The sequence below is a fragment of the Triticum urartu genome, chromosome 7A (assembly GCF_056163025.1).
Source record: "Triticum urartu cultivar PI428250 chromosome 7A, HENAU_Tu73, whole genome shotgun sequence".
Classification (NCBI taxonomy): Eukaryota; Viridiplantae; Streptophyta; class Magnoliopsida; order Poales; family Poaceae; genus Triticum; species Triticum urartu.
In genome coordinates, this window is record NC_141879.1 from 9,342,072 (window position 1) to 9,360,298 (window position 18,227).

The 18,227-nt window shown below is 46.0% G+C and overlaps 3 protein-coding genes and 1 pseudogene across 4 annotated transcripts; 2 read left to right on the forward strand and 2 right to left on the reverse strand.

The window, feature by feature from the left end:
* Nucleotides 1–1,199: 1,199 nt before the first annotated feature.
* On the reverse strand, nt 1,200–3,400 carry LOC125521559 (uncharacterized). Of its 2 annotated transcripts, none has more exons than XM_048686622.2 (3): nt 3,199–3,400; nt 2,876–3,099; nt 1,200–2,195 (listed from the first exon to the last, which is right to left on the reverse strand). In XM_048686622.2, the coding sequence occupies exons 1-3, from the start codon at nt 3,240–3,242 to the stop codon at nt 2,125–2,127; spliced, it is 339 nt and encodes a 112-aa protein (XP_048542579.1). In that variant the 5' UTR covers nt 3,243–3,400; the 3' UTR covers nt 1,200–2,124. The 2 variants fall into 2 exon arrangements, with proteins under 2 accessions (XP_048542579.1, XP_048542578.1); XM_048686621.2 differs by lacking the exon at nt 1,200–2,195 and adding an exon at nt 2,219–2,616.
* Nucleotides 3,401–8,532: 5,132 nt separating this feature from the next.
* Nucleotides 8,533–9,768, forward strand: LOC147956843 (uncharacterized). The gene has a single exon (XM_087536590.1). It carries the CDS (start codon nt 8,533–8,535, stop codon nt 9,766–9,768), a length of 1,236 nt encoding a protein of 411 aa, XP_087392716.1.
* Nucleotides 9,769–9,981: 213 nt separating this feature from the next.
* LOC147956844 (uncharacterized) lies at nt 9,982–11,450 on the reverse strand. Its single transcript, XM_087536591.1, has one exon. It carries the CDS (start codon nt 11,251–11,253, stop codon nt 10,267–10,269), a length of 987 nt encoding a protein of 328 aa, XP_087392717.1. The 5' UTR covers nt 11,254–11,450; the 3' UTR covers nt 9,982–10,266.
* Nucleotides 11,451–15,529: 4,079 nt separating this feature from the next.
* LOC147956845 (uncharacterized) lies at nt 15,530–16,827 on the forward strand (annotated as a pseudogene).
* The last annotated feature ends 1,400 nt before the right edge of the window (nt 16,828–18,227 follow it).

Consider the following 18,227-nt stretch of genomic DNA (forward strand, 5'->3'; position numbering starts at 1 on the left):
TAGGGTATGCATTGCGTTGAGGATCCCAATTCTTGCAAAATATCTCTCTAGCACTCTTCGAGTTATGGAAAAACACATATGAAGTCAGATAGAAATAAATCAACAGCTGAAAAATTCAAAATAGTAGGAATACGAAATTCAAAAATTCGATTCTGAGCCCGTGCTCAGATGATCTCGATATCTTTCCCGTCCACTCGCATGAGGATCCGCGCCGTTCGGTGTATTCAACGAAGTATTCGGCCTGTATCCATCCAGAAAACGCGGTAAAGCTGGCGCATTTAATGCGATGGCAGTCGTTAACGTCGTCCCCGGACCAGAAAAATCTGCGCGGACCAGCTATTTTTCTGTGCCAGGCTGACCCGTCAGGTGCACGGACGTCTTAACGGCCACCCGGCACGGCCCGTCCTTATCGGTTCATCCCCACACAGCACGGACCAGCCATTCTGGAAATATATGCGTTTTCAATGAGGTAACAACCTCATAAGCGGGCATCTAGGTTGAGCGCCTAGTCCAACGTAACGGCCTGATTTATCGGCTAAATATCTTTCAAAAGCCCAAAGGAGACCCCAAACATAATTTTGTGTAGGTCTTTCTTAACAGAAAAGCAAGTAAAACAAACTTTGCTAAAAATAATCCTAAATCTCGTTTTCTAAAAACAGATCGATTACCATCATTATGCAAACAACCACTTAGTTCGACTCAGACCAGTGGTATGGTATCTTATCCAGTTCTCTTAAAACATTTTTGCTCCATCCGTTCGTAAGCATGATTGGCATGGTTTTCTCCTTTCCCTCTTCCATGATAGCTCTTAAATGGGCCATGCACATTTGACGTCTTCTCAAGTATAGGGCTCCTCTGATTTAGATGTTTTTCATAAGAATTTCAGAGGATTAGAATCTTCAGGGATTTTTCCTACGTTGGTTGTTTGCTAACTTCTATAGAATTTTTGGTTGAATTATAGATGGGCTTTTGACTAACAGTCTACATCTTAGTCGACTGATACTTGGTTAAGTCGCCACACCCACTTGTGTGGTCAAATGACATATTTGGCATAGAAACATGCTGGCTGGAAAACTATAAGCAAACCAAGACGGTTGACAATGAAAACGTAAAGCACACTCACATTTTTGTGCTGTTATCTTCCAGGATGATAAGATTACTAGCAAGACATATATAAATATATATAATCTAGACTGGGGTATAGGCATCCAAATTGATTGTCCGTGGTCCATATAGACCAAATAGAAATTGAGATAAAAGAGTAAAATAATTGCAAACACAAATAAAAATACACTGATATCTGACAGGACAAAAATGTGGCCTAATTAATGTGACAATACAAGCATAACAACTTCATCGGCTAGAATGCAAGTCATAAAGCATTTCTACACACCCCAATTGCTCGAACGGGAAGCACCATGTGGCAGCACTGATCTCTTCTTTCATCCTCAGCTCATCCAAATCAGTAAAGTTACTATGATTTAATAAAGTTGGAAACGAAAAGGAAACACTGTACTGGAGGAAGAAAATTTAGACAATTTGGTAATTTGGTAACGGATTAGCGATATGTAAACAACAAGGGTGAATTGCCAATATTAAACTGGGAAGAAGTATGGGATTCTTCATGACTTGTTGAGGTTCAAGAATATACCAAGCTAATAATGATTAGAGAGGGTGAATCTCGATCAAATTATCAAACATTAAGAAGCAGCAGATTACTCCTAGTTCAATCCACTCTCGTATTCAGATTAACACTAAATGAAAAGTGAATTCCTAATTAAGATATAACAACAGCTGAGAAAGACAAAAAAAACCATCAAACAGTTCGTCGTCTTTGGTTGTACCTGGGAGTGCGGTGATACAAGAAATAAGAAAATAAGTGACAAGAAATCGAGAATCTGCTGAATCAAGTGCCAAGAAGGCTTCAGGTACATCCAGCAGCAAGGCATTGTTAAGAGGGTTGTGTCTTGTTTATACTTCTCTTGAGTGGAACTTGTTTGCACTTGTGTATTATTCAAATTGACACAAAAAGGGAGAGAAGATGGAGACCTTACCATAGAGAATGCGACAGTCGTCGTCGACTCGTCATCGCTGGCTGCACCTCCACCTTGCTCGTTGTAGTCACTATTCCTCAACGTTTCTTGTGCCACCACTCCCTCCGTCCCTTGGCTCTTCATAGTCTTGTAGTTTAGTAACTTCAGAACCACAATAAGGATGAACCATTAGCAATATTAAGAAGGTTCCTGTTATAGATTTACCAATGCCAAATACACAATAAGAAGGAAATAAAAGGAAAGACAAGGTTTGAGATGTGTGGGATACACAAGAAAATGCAAGTTACATGCCACAACCTATGTACAAAAATAATTTCTTAACCCTTCAATACAATTTTGCTCAATGATTTTCTCCTGAACTTTTAAATGTCTCCAGAAATTGGCAGGCACCTACTAGTGCAGTTTTGCTCAATGCAAGTGTCCCTTCAATGCAGTGCAGATCTTTCAGGATGATGCCAATTCTAACAGCTACCATCATTTGCTCATCCAAGAAGAAGCAACGACAAATACACTGAACCACACTTCTCGTTCAGCACACGCTGCACAATGACAAGCCGATAACCTGAATTCACAAACAAACACCCATCTAATTATGCACCCTCAAATTAGGGGAACAACAGTAATTTTGATGTGCCGGCTGAACTAAGCTTACATATGAATCACAAAAATAACTAAAATAAACTAGCAATTCCATTTTGTTTTCGTTCTACAATCATTAAGACAACTAACTAGCACACCGCGTAGCATGTAGAGCTGGAGGAAACCATCACAGCATTTGCAAAAAATAAGAACAGCTTAACAAAGCAAGTTACAGGGCTAACCTTTTTGCCCAAGCCGGAGCCTCGCGTTCAGCCTGTCCGTTGATTGATCAGATCGATTGCCTGCGGCTCCCCTGCGACTGCGCACCCAACATCTTTGCCCGCAACCTGAGCCGTCATTTGAGTCCACCTGAGCAGTAGGGGCTACATCAACTCGTGGGAACACCGCCAGAGGGACTGGATCTGGATCATCTAAACTGTCCGCGAACCCTTCACATAGCGAAATCCTGCAAGTTAGGTCAACAAGGGGCGCCGGAATCAGCGTCAGTCGTTGGCTGTGTCCATCCTTGAATTCCTAGATCTCCAATCAGGCAGGATTCAATTACCTGTCCACGGCATCAAGCAGGAACTCGAGCCTAGCATCTTCCATCCCTCACTGGCCGGAGCTAGCGAAGCTCGCCGTACCCCGCTGGATTTGGACAAGCCTTCCACGGCGGCGGCAGGCTTCGAGAACGGAGAAATTGGATCTTTTGCCCTACTTTACTTCTTCATAAGATCATTTGCTCCCCTGAGAGGCTACCGGGTGGGGACCGGGGCCACTGTCATTGAGACAATCACGGAGCAAATCATCCAACCCCTTATAAAGTGGGGCAAATCATCCAATCCCCCTTCGAGAACGACCTAGTCAAGAGGGTTTGGATCTGGGTTTGGGTTTGGTGCCGGCCTCTCTCCAGCCGGACCTGCACATGACGTCCGGTAGGCGCAGCGGACGGCCGTCGCGTACTGGCGAACTGTTCCACGGGTCGGAGAAAAAAAGTAAACATTCTGGTCCGCCGCCCAGGAAAATCGGCGCGGGGACGCACGTCCAGCCATACGTTTCGGGCCCACTCTTTGACACTGTTTCATGTCGTACCTGTGTTGTATTCTCTATTTCCGCTACTTTTGCGCACACATGCCAGTGTATGTTTCCCGAATCACGAGACCCGAGCCAACGCCAGCAATTTCAGGTGCAGCTAAGCTCGAGCACCGAATCGCTGCGTTCTACGAAATTCCTCTTTCATACATAAAAAGAAAACCCTCTTTCCTCCTCCTTGTAGAATTGTAACTTCCTGTGTAATCAATTAATTTAGCTATGGAAAAACTGATTTCACAAGGTGCATTTAGTCGTCCCGTTGGCTTACATGCGAGTGTATTCATCATTATGCTAATGCTCCTGTGTACGTGTGTTTTTACACAGGAAAGAGTCGACCGTACTTGCTTTGTATACGTGCGTCGTCACATAGTACTGATATTTTGCTTCCTTCCTTAATTTCACCAGCAGGATTCATCTTCTTATTCTCTTTCCAATCATGTGGAGGAACGGACCGGCTTATTCTCCTTTCCTTCCTTATATTCTCTTTCATTCCTTATTTATCTGAACATGACAAATTATTTCCTTCCTTTTTGATTCCTGAGAAGGCTCTTTGATATCCAGAAAATTCAAGGACGTATTTAAGTTGAGAGGATTGCGTGTAAGGGACCGAGGTGGGACTAATATATAGGTCAGGCTTCCTTTACAACGCATAGTTCGTGGTACCTTAGCTGGTATTGACAGTATTTGTTTGCCAGGTCGTGTGTTCAAATCACAAAACCAGCCATTATTTTTTGGTTCCTCCAGACTGCACTGGGCCATCCTTATCCAGCTGGGCCGTCAGGCTTCATTGGGCCGCATGGGCTAGAACAATTTGATCAGGCATTGGTCAGGAAGGATCGATCGTGCTTGGGAAACCGATTGTGGGTGCTTGAGGAAAAAGAGCCAATATCTGGGAACTTTACTTTAGTACCATCTCGTGTATATGTTTTAAATTCAAAGTGAAAGCGTAAACTTACAAGAAGAAGCGCATTGTGACGGTGAACCAACGGAGTCAATCCGTACTTTATTATTATTAGGGAAAGATTTGTGGTACAAAAATATTCGTGTGCACATAATATAAATATATAAATATATGCAATAAAATAACATACTAAAAATGTTCCTGTAATTTTACGAAATATTAACTTATTATTTATGAAATACTGTTTTAAATATAGTGAGTACAAACATTTTTGTACATGCACGACTAATATTCAATTTATAGAAATTATGGATAACAACATTTACTAAATATTTAGAAATATTCACTGGTGTATAATTTTGCTCATGGCTTATATTCTTGATTTTAATATAATGTAAATATAATCCGAAAGTTAATGTTGATATATACATTTTAAATTTTAAATTGAATAATATTAGTTATACAAATATTTTCATAAAAAATACTTATGAATTATAAAAATGTGTGCATAAATAATAAAATGTTTGAATAATGAAAACAATATTTACAACCTGTAATTTTAAAAATATTTTAAATATTTTATATAATACAAATATTTTAATAGTTCATATATATTATTTTAATTATATGAATGTTGTTACAATATGTGATATTCTAAGTATTACATGAACATTTTGTGAAATTTAGTTATTTTACTTATATGCATAATACTTATAACTATTAATACCATGAAAAAAAATTAAAATCTCTATTACTATGATTTATAATTTACATTCTTTTTGCGGTTTGCTTTGAAACATTAACATTAACATGTGCTTTGAAACATTAAGTAGCACAAGTTTTTGTTTTACAGTACATTAAGCCTGAGGGGCCGAACAAAGCACATGAAAGTTGGCTAGCAGCCTAGCATAATTAGCCCACTCTAGCTCGCAGGTTCAAGTGTCTCAAAAAAAAAGTTCGCAGGTTCGAACACTGTGAGGTAAGTACTATTTTGCATTTACCTCAAAGAAGTACTATTTTGCATTACAGTTTTCTTGTGTACTGACAGACGGGACCCACCTCTCATAGAGAGATAGGGTTAATTTGGTTTGTGTCCTGGTGGCTTCCAGCCCGGCCTGGTTCGCTTCCTCAAAAATTTGATACGAGCCTGACCTGAATAACCAGGCATGGTCATTAGCCTGCCTGGGTACAGGCTAACAACAGCCCGGTCTTTAATAGCGGTTTTTCTGCAGTTCTTTTGCTAGTCACTCATATTAGTACATCCGGTCAGGCACAAACCAAACACATTTCCTCGTGCTAGCCTGGGCAGGCTGAAATTTTTATCAGCGCACGTCCACGCCAGGCACCACTTCCTCCCAGGCACGAGCGCTAGGACGTGAACCAAACCGACTCATAGTATTCAAGTAAAATTATGTTTTGTCTCTAGAAGTGGACCCCATCCATGTCAGCCAAATATAGTGTCACGTCAGCACACTTTACGTCTATGACACACTTTACGTCTATGATTGGGATTAGCACCGTATTTGCACATTCATGCCAAGTTTTAGAACAAGTTTGACGTATTTTTCAAGTTTAGACACTAAATTAAAGATCTATGGCAAATCCAAGCATCATTGGTATTATTACCTCTTTTAAGGACTAGAGGCCTTTACCAAGTTCTTTCATGTTTGCCGAGCTTCAACACGCCAGATTACGGAAAACGCGATGTAGCCGAGCCCAAATCTCGGTAATCAGTAAAACACGGCATAGGCAAGACGTTGCGCTGAGGGCCTCCCAAAGAGCACTCGACAAACGAAGAAAACTCAGGTCACCAAACATATGCCAAGAACAAGCAATTTGGCCTTGGCACACAGGTGCCGTGTGGCACGATAGGTTATGCTTGACGGCTCTGTGATGTCAAGACCACGTGTCCCGAGATGCATGTAACTGATAATCGACAATCATTTTCTTAAATATACTTTTTGACGTGCAGTAAATGTTTGTCGAGCACCCAATATCGTGGACTCATCAATAATTTCAACAAATACATTCTTTCTATTAGTAAATGTTTCTCCCGGTTTCTACACCCGTCATAGTTTCATAGGTGTTCTCAGGTTCTACCACATGTCCTAGTGCGGCGGCTCTCGAGAAAGTGTTTCTGTTGCCAGGGTTGCCCAGGGGTCGCCGAGAGCCGCACTCGTAAATGCTACCTTCGCCGAGTACAGAACTGACATAAGGTAACAAAAGTGATTTTCTTTAGACATTCTGTCTTAGAGCAAGTATAAAAAGGTACAGTCAGCAGGCTGTAAGGATTAAAATATTGTATGTTTGTTGAGTTGTATGAAAGAGAAGAGGAAAGAGAAGGGAAACGGATTGTAGATTAAGAGCCGGCTACAACACGTGCTTCAAGAAACAATGTGAGATTGTAAGGTGGGTCATCTATTAAGAAGTAGTACTACTTTGTAAATACGTCCTTTACATATTGGCTATTAGATTCGCTATAGATGATGTGACAACTTCATAGCCGATTGTTGGTTATACTACTCCCTCCATTCCGTTTTATAGTGCGTATAGTTTCCAGCGGCAATACCAATGAGTGAGCTGGCACATGTACTTTGGTCTAATATACCCCTCCACTAACTCTGTCCAGCCCCATGTGCACATCACCTCAGCCACGTGTAATCCCGCCACGGAGAGAAATTGGAGGGAAAGTTCAGCGCATTCCCGCGTCCACGTCTGCGTGGCCAGCCCCACCCACGCCCGCTCAGCCTTTTCAAATTTGAATCAGCTCTCTAGGACGGGACCAAGAGTGTACTAGTACACCATTTTTCTCTCTGCATCTCATTTCTCTCTAGTTCTTCACCCTGCAATGGCACAGTTAGATTTAAACAACCAGATCAACTGGGAAGATGTCCAAGAAGACTACGGCCGTCTTGCCGGAGAGCTAGACTACGATCTGGAGCTGATTGTCTCGGATGAAGGTACGTCCTCTCTCCCTGCCGAGGTTCATATTTTTGTTGGTGCTCTCGTCTTCTTGCTGATCATTTGCTCACCACCTTGGTTTGTTGATTTATTTTGCCAGAGGACGAACCTCACGAGCATGTGTATGCTGAAGCTGAGCCTGGCCCTGGACGCGGTCATGGCCGTGGACGCGGAGGCGCCGGCCGCAGAGACGCTAGCCGTGGACGCATAGGCGCCGGCCGCGGAGGCGCCGGCCGTGGATGCGGAGGCGCCGGCCGTGGAGATGCCGGCCGTGGACGCGGAGACGCCAGTCGTGGACGCGGTCATGGCCAGAGCGGACGCGGACGAACGAGGTTAGGACTCATTGGAAGATCACCAACTGTTAGGTGGCAGGCTAGCCAACCTCCACTCAGTGACGCCGGCCTCGGCCAACCTTCCGTTCATGTCGATACTGGCATTGACTTGAATGTGGAGTCCGGCGGCGGCAGCGGCGGCGACGAAGACGGACATGGCATGCTTGGCATTGACTTGAATGTTGAACTTGATGTAGTCGACGCCGGAGTTGATGCTGAAAATGTTGAAGGAAACGACGAGGGACATCCAGCTCCAGCTGGTATGCATGCTTGTACTGGTTCATGCATACATGTGTGCTATGCATTGTGGATCATGCATGCTTGCACTGATCGCATACATGCGTACTGCTTCATGGATTCTGGATCATTCATGCATGTACTGGTTCATGCATGCATGTGTGCTGGTTCATGGATACTGGTTCATGCATGCTTATAGTGGTCATGTATACTGGATCATGCATGCTTGTACTGCTTCATGCATACATGTACTGGTTCCTACATGATTGTTCATATAGTTAGCAATGTAATAAATGTATGATGCCACTTATTTGCAAATGAAGGCAAGAAAAAGAGAAGGCAGTACAAAGATGAAGAAAAGCAAAATCTATTTGCCATGATCTTGGAGAGGTCTTCTTTGGGTAAACTGAATCATGGAATTACTAAAGCTATTGCCGAAGAAACAAACATTCCTTTGCGAACTATACAACTGAGATGGCTGGAGGGAAAGAAGGCTGGTGGATTCCAGGGAGTCTTGAGCAAGAGGACCCAGAATTGTGGCCGCAAGAGGATTGCTTTCAATGAAGATGCTATAAAGGATATTGATCTAAGAAAAAGAACAAGTCTCCAAGATCTTGCTAATGAGTTGAACATGGCAAAGACTACCTTATTCAGGCGTTTGAAGGAGGGCAGACTCAGGCGGCATTCTAATGCCATCAAATCAACATTGACAGAAGAAAACAAGAGGGCTAGGGTTAAGTTTTGTTTGTCTATGTTTCAGCCACTAAGCATCCCACAACAGCCAACATTTGATGGAATGTACAATGTCATCCACATAGATGAGAAGTGGTTCTATCGCACTCGGAAGAATCAAAAATTCTATTTGGGTCTCAATGAGGAAGATCCGAAGCGTACCACACAAAACAAGAATTACATTGAAAAAGTGATGTTCCTTGCTGCGGTGGCGAGGCCTCGATATGATGATGATGGCAACATGACATTTGATGGCAAGATTGGCATATGGCCTTTTACATTCCTAGAGGAGGCTAAGAGGGATAGCAAGAACCGTGATGCGGGAACAATTGTTACTAAGGTGTTGCCCGCGGTGACAAGGAAAGTTAGCCAAGATTACATGGTGAACAAACTTCTGCCTGCCATTAAGGAGAAGTGGCCTGCTTCGGAACGCGGTTATCCTATAATCATACAACAGGACAACGCCAAAACTCATATTCCCGTCAATGATCCTATGTTTTGTGCAGCCGCAATGGCAGATGGATGGAACATTACGTTGATGTGCCAACCACCAAATTCTCCCGATCTGAACATATTGGACCTAGGTTTTTTTGCAGCCCTACAAGCTTTATTTCAGAAGTTGTTCCCAGGTTCACTAGATGACATTGTTGCCAAGGTGCTCCAAGCATATGGAGAGTACCCCCCTGAGAGGAGCAACCGCATCTTCCTCACTTTGCAGTCCTGTATGCGGGAGATACTCAAACTTAATGGCAGCCAACACTACAAGGTTCCACACATGAGAAAGATGGCTCTAGCAGGAGCTGGTCTTCTCCCTCCTAGGTTACCATGTGATCCAGCAATTGTAAATGCCACGATTGAGTTCCTAAATGCCACCATCTAGACATGGTCATTGTCTATGCATGCAGCTGTTTGCAATCTGGACATAGTTTGGGTTCAATGGATCAATGTAGTCTGGACATATTTTGGCAAGAAATGATCAATGAATCTGGACATATTTTGGGTTCACTTGATCATACTAGCAATCTGGGCATATTTTGGGTTCAAATGATCAATGTAATCTGGACATATTAATCAATGTATTATGGACGTGTTTTTTGTTTAGTTGATCAATGATAATTACCATGCATGAAACTGAGCTAACCACCAAGCAAAAATGAGTAATTTGTTCTGGTCATGGTCCATGCAAGCAAGTGAATGAAATCTGATTATCAGCATTCATTTGACAATAAGAAAAATACACATCATAGGACAATTCGTGCTACTGAGGACACTATCTACATTCACTTGAGAAACTACACAACACCAACTTTTCAAACAAAATACTCATCACATCATATCACCATGTCCATGCATGCAACCAAATTTGAGGTGAACACACTCACATCAGATAACCAGGAATTAATAACCTGAGCATACTATCCCTTACCTCCATTGTTCGTTCATCGAGCGAGTCGCCTCCGTGAGCGGGCATGGAGTCAGGCACAAATAATACATCGGTCTCGGCATCCTCGGGCGGCACCTCTTCACCGTCGTCGGTCTCGGCGTCCTCGGGCGACACCTCTACGCCGTCGTCACTCTGGGCATCCTCAGGCACCACATCTACGCCGTCGCCGGTCTCAGCGTCCTCGGGCAACACCTCCTCACGGTCGTCACTCTCGGCATCCCCGGGCAGCAACTCTAAGTCATCGTCGGCCTCGGCGTCCACAGGTAACACGTCTCCGCCGTTGGTCTCGGCGCCCTCGGGCAGCAACTCTCCGACACCGTCTGTCTCGGCGTCCTTGGGCAGCAACTCTCCGACGCCGTCGGTCTCGGTGTCCTCGGGCAACACCTCTTTGCCGTCCTGGGTCTCAGCATCCTCGGGTGACACTTCTTTTCCGGCCAAGATGGGCAAGCTCGATGTACTAAGGACATGCACGCCATTACTTGGGCAACAACTGAGCTTGTTCCCGTACATGCATCCTGTTCCTGTACTTGGGCAGCCGCCAAGGACATGCACACCTTGTTGAATGAAACTGAGCGGCATGGGTGAGGCATCTTCTACACAGACGCCGACATCGGCATCCTGGGTCACAAGCGAACCTTGGTTGGTGTGGCTGACATCAAATCCGTTGACGTACTCCAGCAGGTCCTCCTTACTGAGGGCATCCAGCCAGTCTCCAGCGCAGCCCTCGCCAGGGACCTCCTCCTCTTCTTCCCCCTCGGTGTCTTCGAATTCCCGCTGCCGCTTGCCAAATCGTTGAGCAACTCGTCCGTCCAGCTTGGGCGTCTTGCCTAGCAACAGCTCAATTTGCTGTATTGCCACCTTTGCCTCCTTCAACAGAGCCAGGACCTTCCTCCTCACCTCTCCCTCAACTCCTCCGCCCATGAAGACCGCCGCCTCCGCCACACCTCTCGGCCCAGATCTGTTGGACGGCTACTGATGTGAAGCGGAGAAGATCGATGAGAGAAGGAGAGGAAGCGTTGTGGGAGTTGGGGATCAGCAAGGGAGGTGGGGATCGATGGGGATCAGCGAGGAAGAAGGGAGATCGGTGGGGATCAGCGAGGTGGGGAGGGAGGTGGGGAAAGCAGCGAGAAGAAAGAGATAAGGGAGAGAGAGAGAGGCGAGCGATGCGGTGGGCTGGGTGGGGCGCTGGCTGTTCGATTAGGTGGGGGGGCATTTTCGTCCAAAATCGCTCGAGAAAGGAGATACGCACTACATTGTGGAATTTTTGTCAAAAACTTATACGCACTATAAAACGGAATGGAGGGAGTATTAACCATGCTCTTAAGCCCCTGCAATTGACAAAACATCACAATACATATTGTGTGTGTGTGTGTGATATTGACTACTATCCCAAACGACCTTATCAATGCCATCCGTTAGCATGCCTCGAGATTTGTGCATGGAGAGAAAATGAGAGAAGAGAGATAATTAATCGTCACATCGTCCTGCACGGGAGCTCGCCATGGTCAACGACGTCGTCGTGAGCCTTGTAGAGGAGCCTCTGTCGCCACTCTACTTCTCTCATACGCAACCACGTGCTTGCCCCCTCCTCGTCTACAACGAGATCACCCACACGCCCCCGATCTGGACGACGTAGCAGAAGACCATGGCGACGATCCCCTGCCCGACGCGAGCAACACCAGAAAAACAGTTTTCCTTTTTAACACAATACAGACAGAAGTACTCATATATACGCGCATACACTCACCCGTATGAATGCACACACGCATACCCCATTCTTATGATTTTCTTCGAGAGACTGAGCCGGCATATCATTTTAAGATTTTACGAAGTTGCTATAAACACCTCGTAGTCGACGGGAACGTCTCCTCCCACTGAACATGTATCGCCGGAAATACTGAAATAAATTAAGAAATAGATACGAGCACCAAAAAAAAAATTGCGACGTTTCTTTCTCCTTGCAGAAGGACTCTCTTTTTTTTCATGAGAAACGATTGATCGATCGAAAAGGGAGAGCGTGCGTCCAGAAACGAATCGTTGCCGTGTTCCAAACGCGTCGCCGCAGATTATTAACCCACGCCTTTTTTTTCCGGCTTAACCCAGGCTTGTCTAGGTCCCTTCTCTCTCCTTCCCCGCCCAGGCCGACGGGAACCCATGGAGCAATCCGTTCTCTGCTGCGCTTAGGATTTCGAGTCCGCTTCCAATTCTATCCGGTGGTACATAAATATTCAGTACCGGGCTACATTAGCTGCGCCTCCCGGACAAAAGCCAGTCACGATCGAGGTGCGTAGGTGCTCCATCTTTTGCAGTTTGATACCCCCAAAGAGTTTCTAGATCAAGATTTATGACTTGTCGAATCCATAAGGCTGGTTGTATAGTGTGAAGTATCATATACTAGTATCATGTATAGTATCATACTCAATCCCTTTTTTCGTTTATTATTATAATCATACATGTAACATAAATTTTATCATGATACTCAATCACTTCTTTTTTCATTTAATTTTCGGAAATGTTAACGCCCATACGTGTGGGCGTTGACCATCTCGACCACACGCATCCATCATCGTCTAATACTATATGCACGAATCTTGACACAATCTGGCTGATTTTCTGTGCCACGTAGGACAAGGCGTGTGTGTGGTGTGTGACATAGTTCGCCCACACATCCGTTTTACCACACGGAGGGGCCGGTGTGTGGGCGTTTAGCAGTTCACCCACACACCAGTTTTCAGTCACGCACAAGGGCTGGTGTGTGGGCATTTGCCATCTCGCCCACACGCCCGTCTCCTCTCCCACACGTAAGCTACTAGTTGCCATGTGTTTTTGCAGCGCACATGGCAACTGCCTCTAGTGTGCTTTATAAGCAGGTGGCAACTCTCTTTTTTTACCTGAATTGCCATGTGTTTTTGCAGGGTACACGGCAACTGCCTAGTGTGCACGTAAGCAGATGGCAACTCTCTTTTATCGAGTTGCCATGTGTTTTTGCATGGTACATGGCAACTGCCCCAACGTGCACGTACATGGCAACTGCCCTAACGTGCATGTAAGCAGATGGCAACTCTTCCTTTTTACATGACAACTGCCCTAGCATGCTTGTGAGCACATGGCAACTCTCTCAACTGCCTATTGTTAGTATGTGGCAACTCCTAAAGTTATGAAATCATGGCAACTACATTAGATCAGACCATACATGGCAACTGCAGTTGAGCAACCATGGCAACTGCAGTTGTCCGACATGGCAACCGTAGTTCAGCGACATGGCAACTGCAGATAAACGAACATGGACGAGGGTCTGGACCATGCCAACTGCGGGCGCGCGGTGGGCGTCACGCGTCGCATGCGGGACTAGAAGGGTACGAGGCCTGACATACGGGCGTGTGGGCGTTATCAACTTCGTCCACATGCACGCGTGTGAGAGGGTTCAGGAGGGAAAAAAAGATGTGTGTAGGCATTAGTTGTTTTGCCCACACGTAGGTGTATGGGCTGGTTGCTGTCCATGCCACACGCAGGGGCGGAGCTGGAGCTAATCTTACCCTGATGCACCACTTAACCATTGCAAAAATAAATCTAGCAACCGATGCGTTAAATAAAGGTGTGTTTCATAGCTTGTAACACGGATTACCAAACATAATAGAAGTCGACTTATAAAAGGTTAAAAAAATCCAACAGTCACACTGCTCAATATAATGCTAAAATAAACGACAAAATTTCTTGAAAGGATGTCTTGCATTCACAAATTCCAAAACACATTATCAGACACCAAGGCTCAATAACCTACAATAACAAAACTAGAATTGCAGTTTCAAGTACTACCTCTGTTCATTTTTATAAGACGTTTTAGATATTCAGACACTGTTCAAAACAGTACAAAGCAAACTTTCTGAAACGTCTTATAAAAACAAACGGAGGGAGTAGATCTTTCAGATTTTGGATGATAATGTTCTATTAATTTTATCTTGCCCGGGTCATTCAATCTGCTAGCAACAATTTCATTGACTTGATTGTGGCAACATACAAAAATATGTAGGACAAACAACACAAATAAGGGGTAAATTTGACTCAATAGATGATCTTAATCTAGACAAAAAAAAATCAAAAACACATTGATATACTGCTAAGAGAGAAGAAGAGAAAATTACGACGCCACCGGTGCCGGCTGCCGCTGCTGTGCGGACGTTCGGATCAACGAGGAAGACAGGAACGGATCCGTACTACTGCTGCGGGCTGCTTCGAATCGTCACTTTGTCAGGACTCAGGAATAGATCAATTCCAAATTTTAAATCGAACCCTGTAGAAAGAGTAGCTGCAGTAGAAGTACCTACTAGCTAGCTCTTGCCTCTTGGAGTCTTGGTTCGATTGCCGCCGCTGCTGCACAGGTTCTCAATCCCTGGATCGACCGATCGCCGCCGGCCGCTGCACACGTTGCCGAATCACTGTGCGCGGCGGTACGCCTTTTTTCTCAGATCGATTGTTTTGTTCGCTATATGGGAAGCCACATAGATCGTTGACTAGTTAATTTTTTTCTTGAGAAAATCGTTGACTAGTTGCTAGATGGCTTCGTGGTGATGGGCTGCTGGAAGCGGACCAAAGGAGGCCTGGCGCGCCTGGTATTATGGGCCCTGTAGCACTCTTTCCGGCCTACCCTGTTGCCCTGGGCCAAAAACCTGATATTTGGTACGTAAAAACAAATCGGACCCTGTAGCCTGTGCTACAGGGTTGGCCCATTGGGCTCCGCCCCTGGCCACACGAGGCGTGTGGCACAACTACCCGATACACCACACGTGTGGCAGTTATCGGGACCCTTAATTTTATGTCACATCATCACACTTACTTAGTTGACATGCATGATATATGATACTCCTTCCGTCCTAAATTAAGTGTCTCAACTTTGTATTAAAATTGAGACACTTATTTTAGGACGGAGAGTGTAGTTATGAAACTCCCATTACAGGTAGCCTAATTATATTGCTGAAACCAGTAAAGTTTGGATTTCTTTTTCTTGGGTTATTAAAGACAGTGTTTTCATATTGTATGGTGAAGAGCAAGATTTGTGTGATCCAAAATGTCTCTACTGGACCATCAGAAAGGTTCCCCTTCGGCGCGATCGTCCTCAATTGCCTGCAACAGCAGCAAACGACGACGGCGCCTCACTCTACATGCATCCAGCGTCTGCCCTGGCGCGGGCACGGCGGCGGCCTCCCCCTAGGCGTCGATGAACGAAGACTTGCTTGGCCTGATCGCTTGGCGGGTGCTGGCAGGCGACCTGCTGGACTATATCCGCTTCCGCGCGGTTTGCTCCCACTGGCGATCCAGCACCGTCTGTCCACGCGGCCACGGCGTCGTCGACCCACGGTTCCACCCGCGCCGCTGGATGATGTTCCCAGAGGGCCACGGCCTGCACCCAGCCCACACCAAGCTCCACGGCTACATCCGCTTCTTCAACCCATCTGCGCTAAGCTCCTGGCCTTCAAGGACCACTGTGTCCTAGACTCGGTGGACGGCCTGCTGGTCATGCATAGGGACGAGGACACAGCCATTCGCCTCCTCCACCCTTTCACGGGCGACGTCGTGGACCTCCCGCGGCTCGCGACCCTTGCGCCGCACATCGACTCGGGCCTGCCCGGGGCCTTGCTCCCGGCGCAGAGGTGCTACTACCTCAGAGGAGTCTGCGCTTCCCTCAGCGTCAGCGCCGCCGGAGTCGTCACCGTCTTGCTCGCGCTGCATCGGATGGGCCGCGTCGCCTTCGCCACCTCCCGGGATCAGCAATGGCACATGTCAACCTGGACACTTGGGGTGTGTTTGGTTACAGTAATGGACCGGAATGTCACGGGTCCAACCCGTTCCTGGGCCTCGTTCTCATGTTCGGTATAGAGGTGGAACGGTCACCAACTGGTTCCCCTGGAACGAATATTCGGCCCAGATCCGAAACGGGGTGATACCTCCAGATTGGGCGGACGACGCGGAACCGCTCCTCTCCTCGCACTCCCGCATGCCGCAACGGCGCAGCCCTATCCTCTGCCATGCCGCTCGTCTCTCTTATTTCCCCACCTCCCGCGGTCTGCGCCGCCCGCCCTCCTCCTCTGGTCTGCGCCGCTAGCCCTCTTCTTTCGATCTGCAACGCCGGCTCCCTTGTCTCGTCTTCCTCCGAAGGAGCAGGTGCATGGCGGTCTTGCGGTGGGGCAACAGCGGCGGCACACGGCACGGAGCGACGAAGCAGCCGCTACAAGCGCCGGCTATTGACCGCGCCCGAGGCCTGAGCTCGCGCCGCCGGGAGCCAACGCCAAGCCGCGCATCCAGCCGGCCGCCGCGCTCAGCTGTCGCATTCTGTTCTTGTAGCTGCTGTTTATCTCATGGTTGAGTCCGGTTCTGGTCGTTCACACCTTTGTACGTTGCCTGGATGTATGGATTCGATCCATTGATGCTCAAAACAGAATTCCTTGAGTCTGATTTGGTGATGCTCACAACTCTATTCTGCAAATTAATTTTACTGGATCCGAGGAAAATCTGTGATAATAATCAGAGCTATGTTCTCTGTATAGTTAACTGGGAGAGACTTTGTCGCTCTGAATACTTCTTGTCCGGTTCAGTTCAGCGAGGCAGACTGCAGTTGTAGGAACTTGCAAATCCATTTCATTCCATGTACCAAACCATCAAATCAAACATCAAAACGTAACCATTCCATTCCTTGGAACTACCCCTACCAAACACAAGGATGGAACCGACCCATTCTAGTGGAACGGAACCATGACATTCCATTACACTTCGTTCCCGAACCAAACACACCCTTGGTTACAACACACCCTTATCGTTTCAAGGAAAACTATACATGGCGCGAATGAGCTTCGATCCCAAAGAGAACTCGGATATATTCCAAGTTGATCCACCACCACCACCACCAGACGACGATCATGTGGATGGCTCCACATTGCCACCACCCAAGTTGGTTGCCACAATTCCAACCGACAAGCTCACCCGTCCTATCCACCTAGTAGAATGCGGCTCGCAGATCCGTGTGACCGGCTACACCGATCGTTCATGGTCGCATATGATCATCCATAGGCTTGCGGATCTAATTACATTGGAAAACCCGATTCCGGTAACAAACATTGGGGACAAGGCCTTGTTCCTTGACAATGTGAGGAGCCTGTCTGTTTCCTCCAATGGGGCATTGCCCACTGTTGTCAGCAACACCATTGTTCAGGCCAGCCTGGCAAATGGGTCACTTACTGAATACAACCTTAGTACCCACGCTTGGTCACGGCCTATGGATGGTTGCATCTTACATGGCCCCGTATTTGGACCCTGTTGCCTTATCTACCAAATCTACACATGTTGCATTCGTGAATACTGGTGAGTCAGATCAGTACCACCTCTCTTTTTGAATAATTAATAAAGTGTATGCATGCATCTCCGAGATGCTGAGGCCAGGAGCCATCCTTCTTTTCTAAAGAAAAGTACCACCTCTCTTTTTTTCATCTATCTCTGCATTGTTTTTCATGATTTTTGCTACAAGTCAATGAGGCGAGCTGATTGATATTCTTCTCTGCTTGGTTTCAGGAACAAAGGACAATTATGCAACCGGAAGAAACCGTGCAGGTGGCGAGTGAAGGGAAAGTGGCGCATAGGGGTATAGTCTGCCTTGCTTAAATTTCAACACTTTTGCTGCTAATCTACTGTATTTATTATTCATGCTTAACTGGTATCATTTTTTTAATTGTTTGGATTGCTTACCACATACCGCTTGTTCTTTATGTGTTGCTGGTAGATTGACGCCGTACGTCCTTGATCTCAAATATGCGGGGCTTTTATAGCTTCAGCTGCATTTGGCAGCAAAGTTTTTATTTTTGGATTTTTTTAGAATATCGTGATTATGTAGAAACCATAGTTTGAAT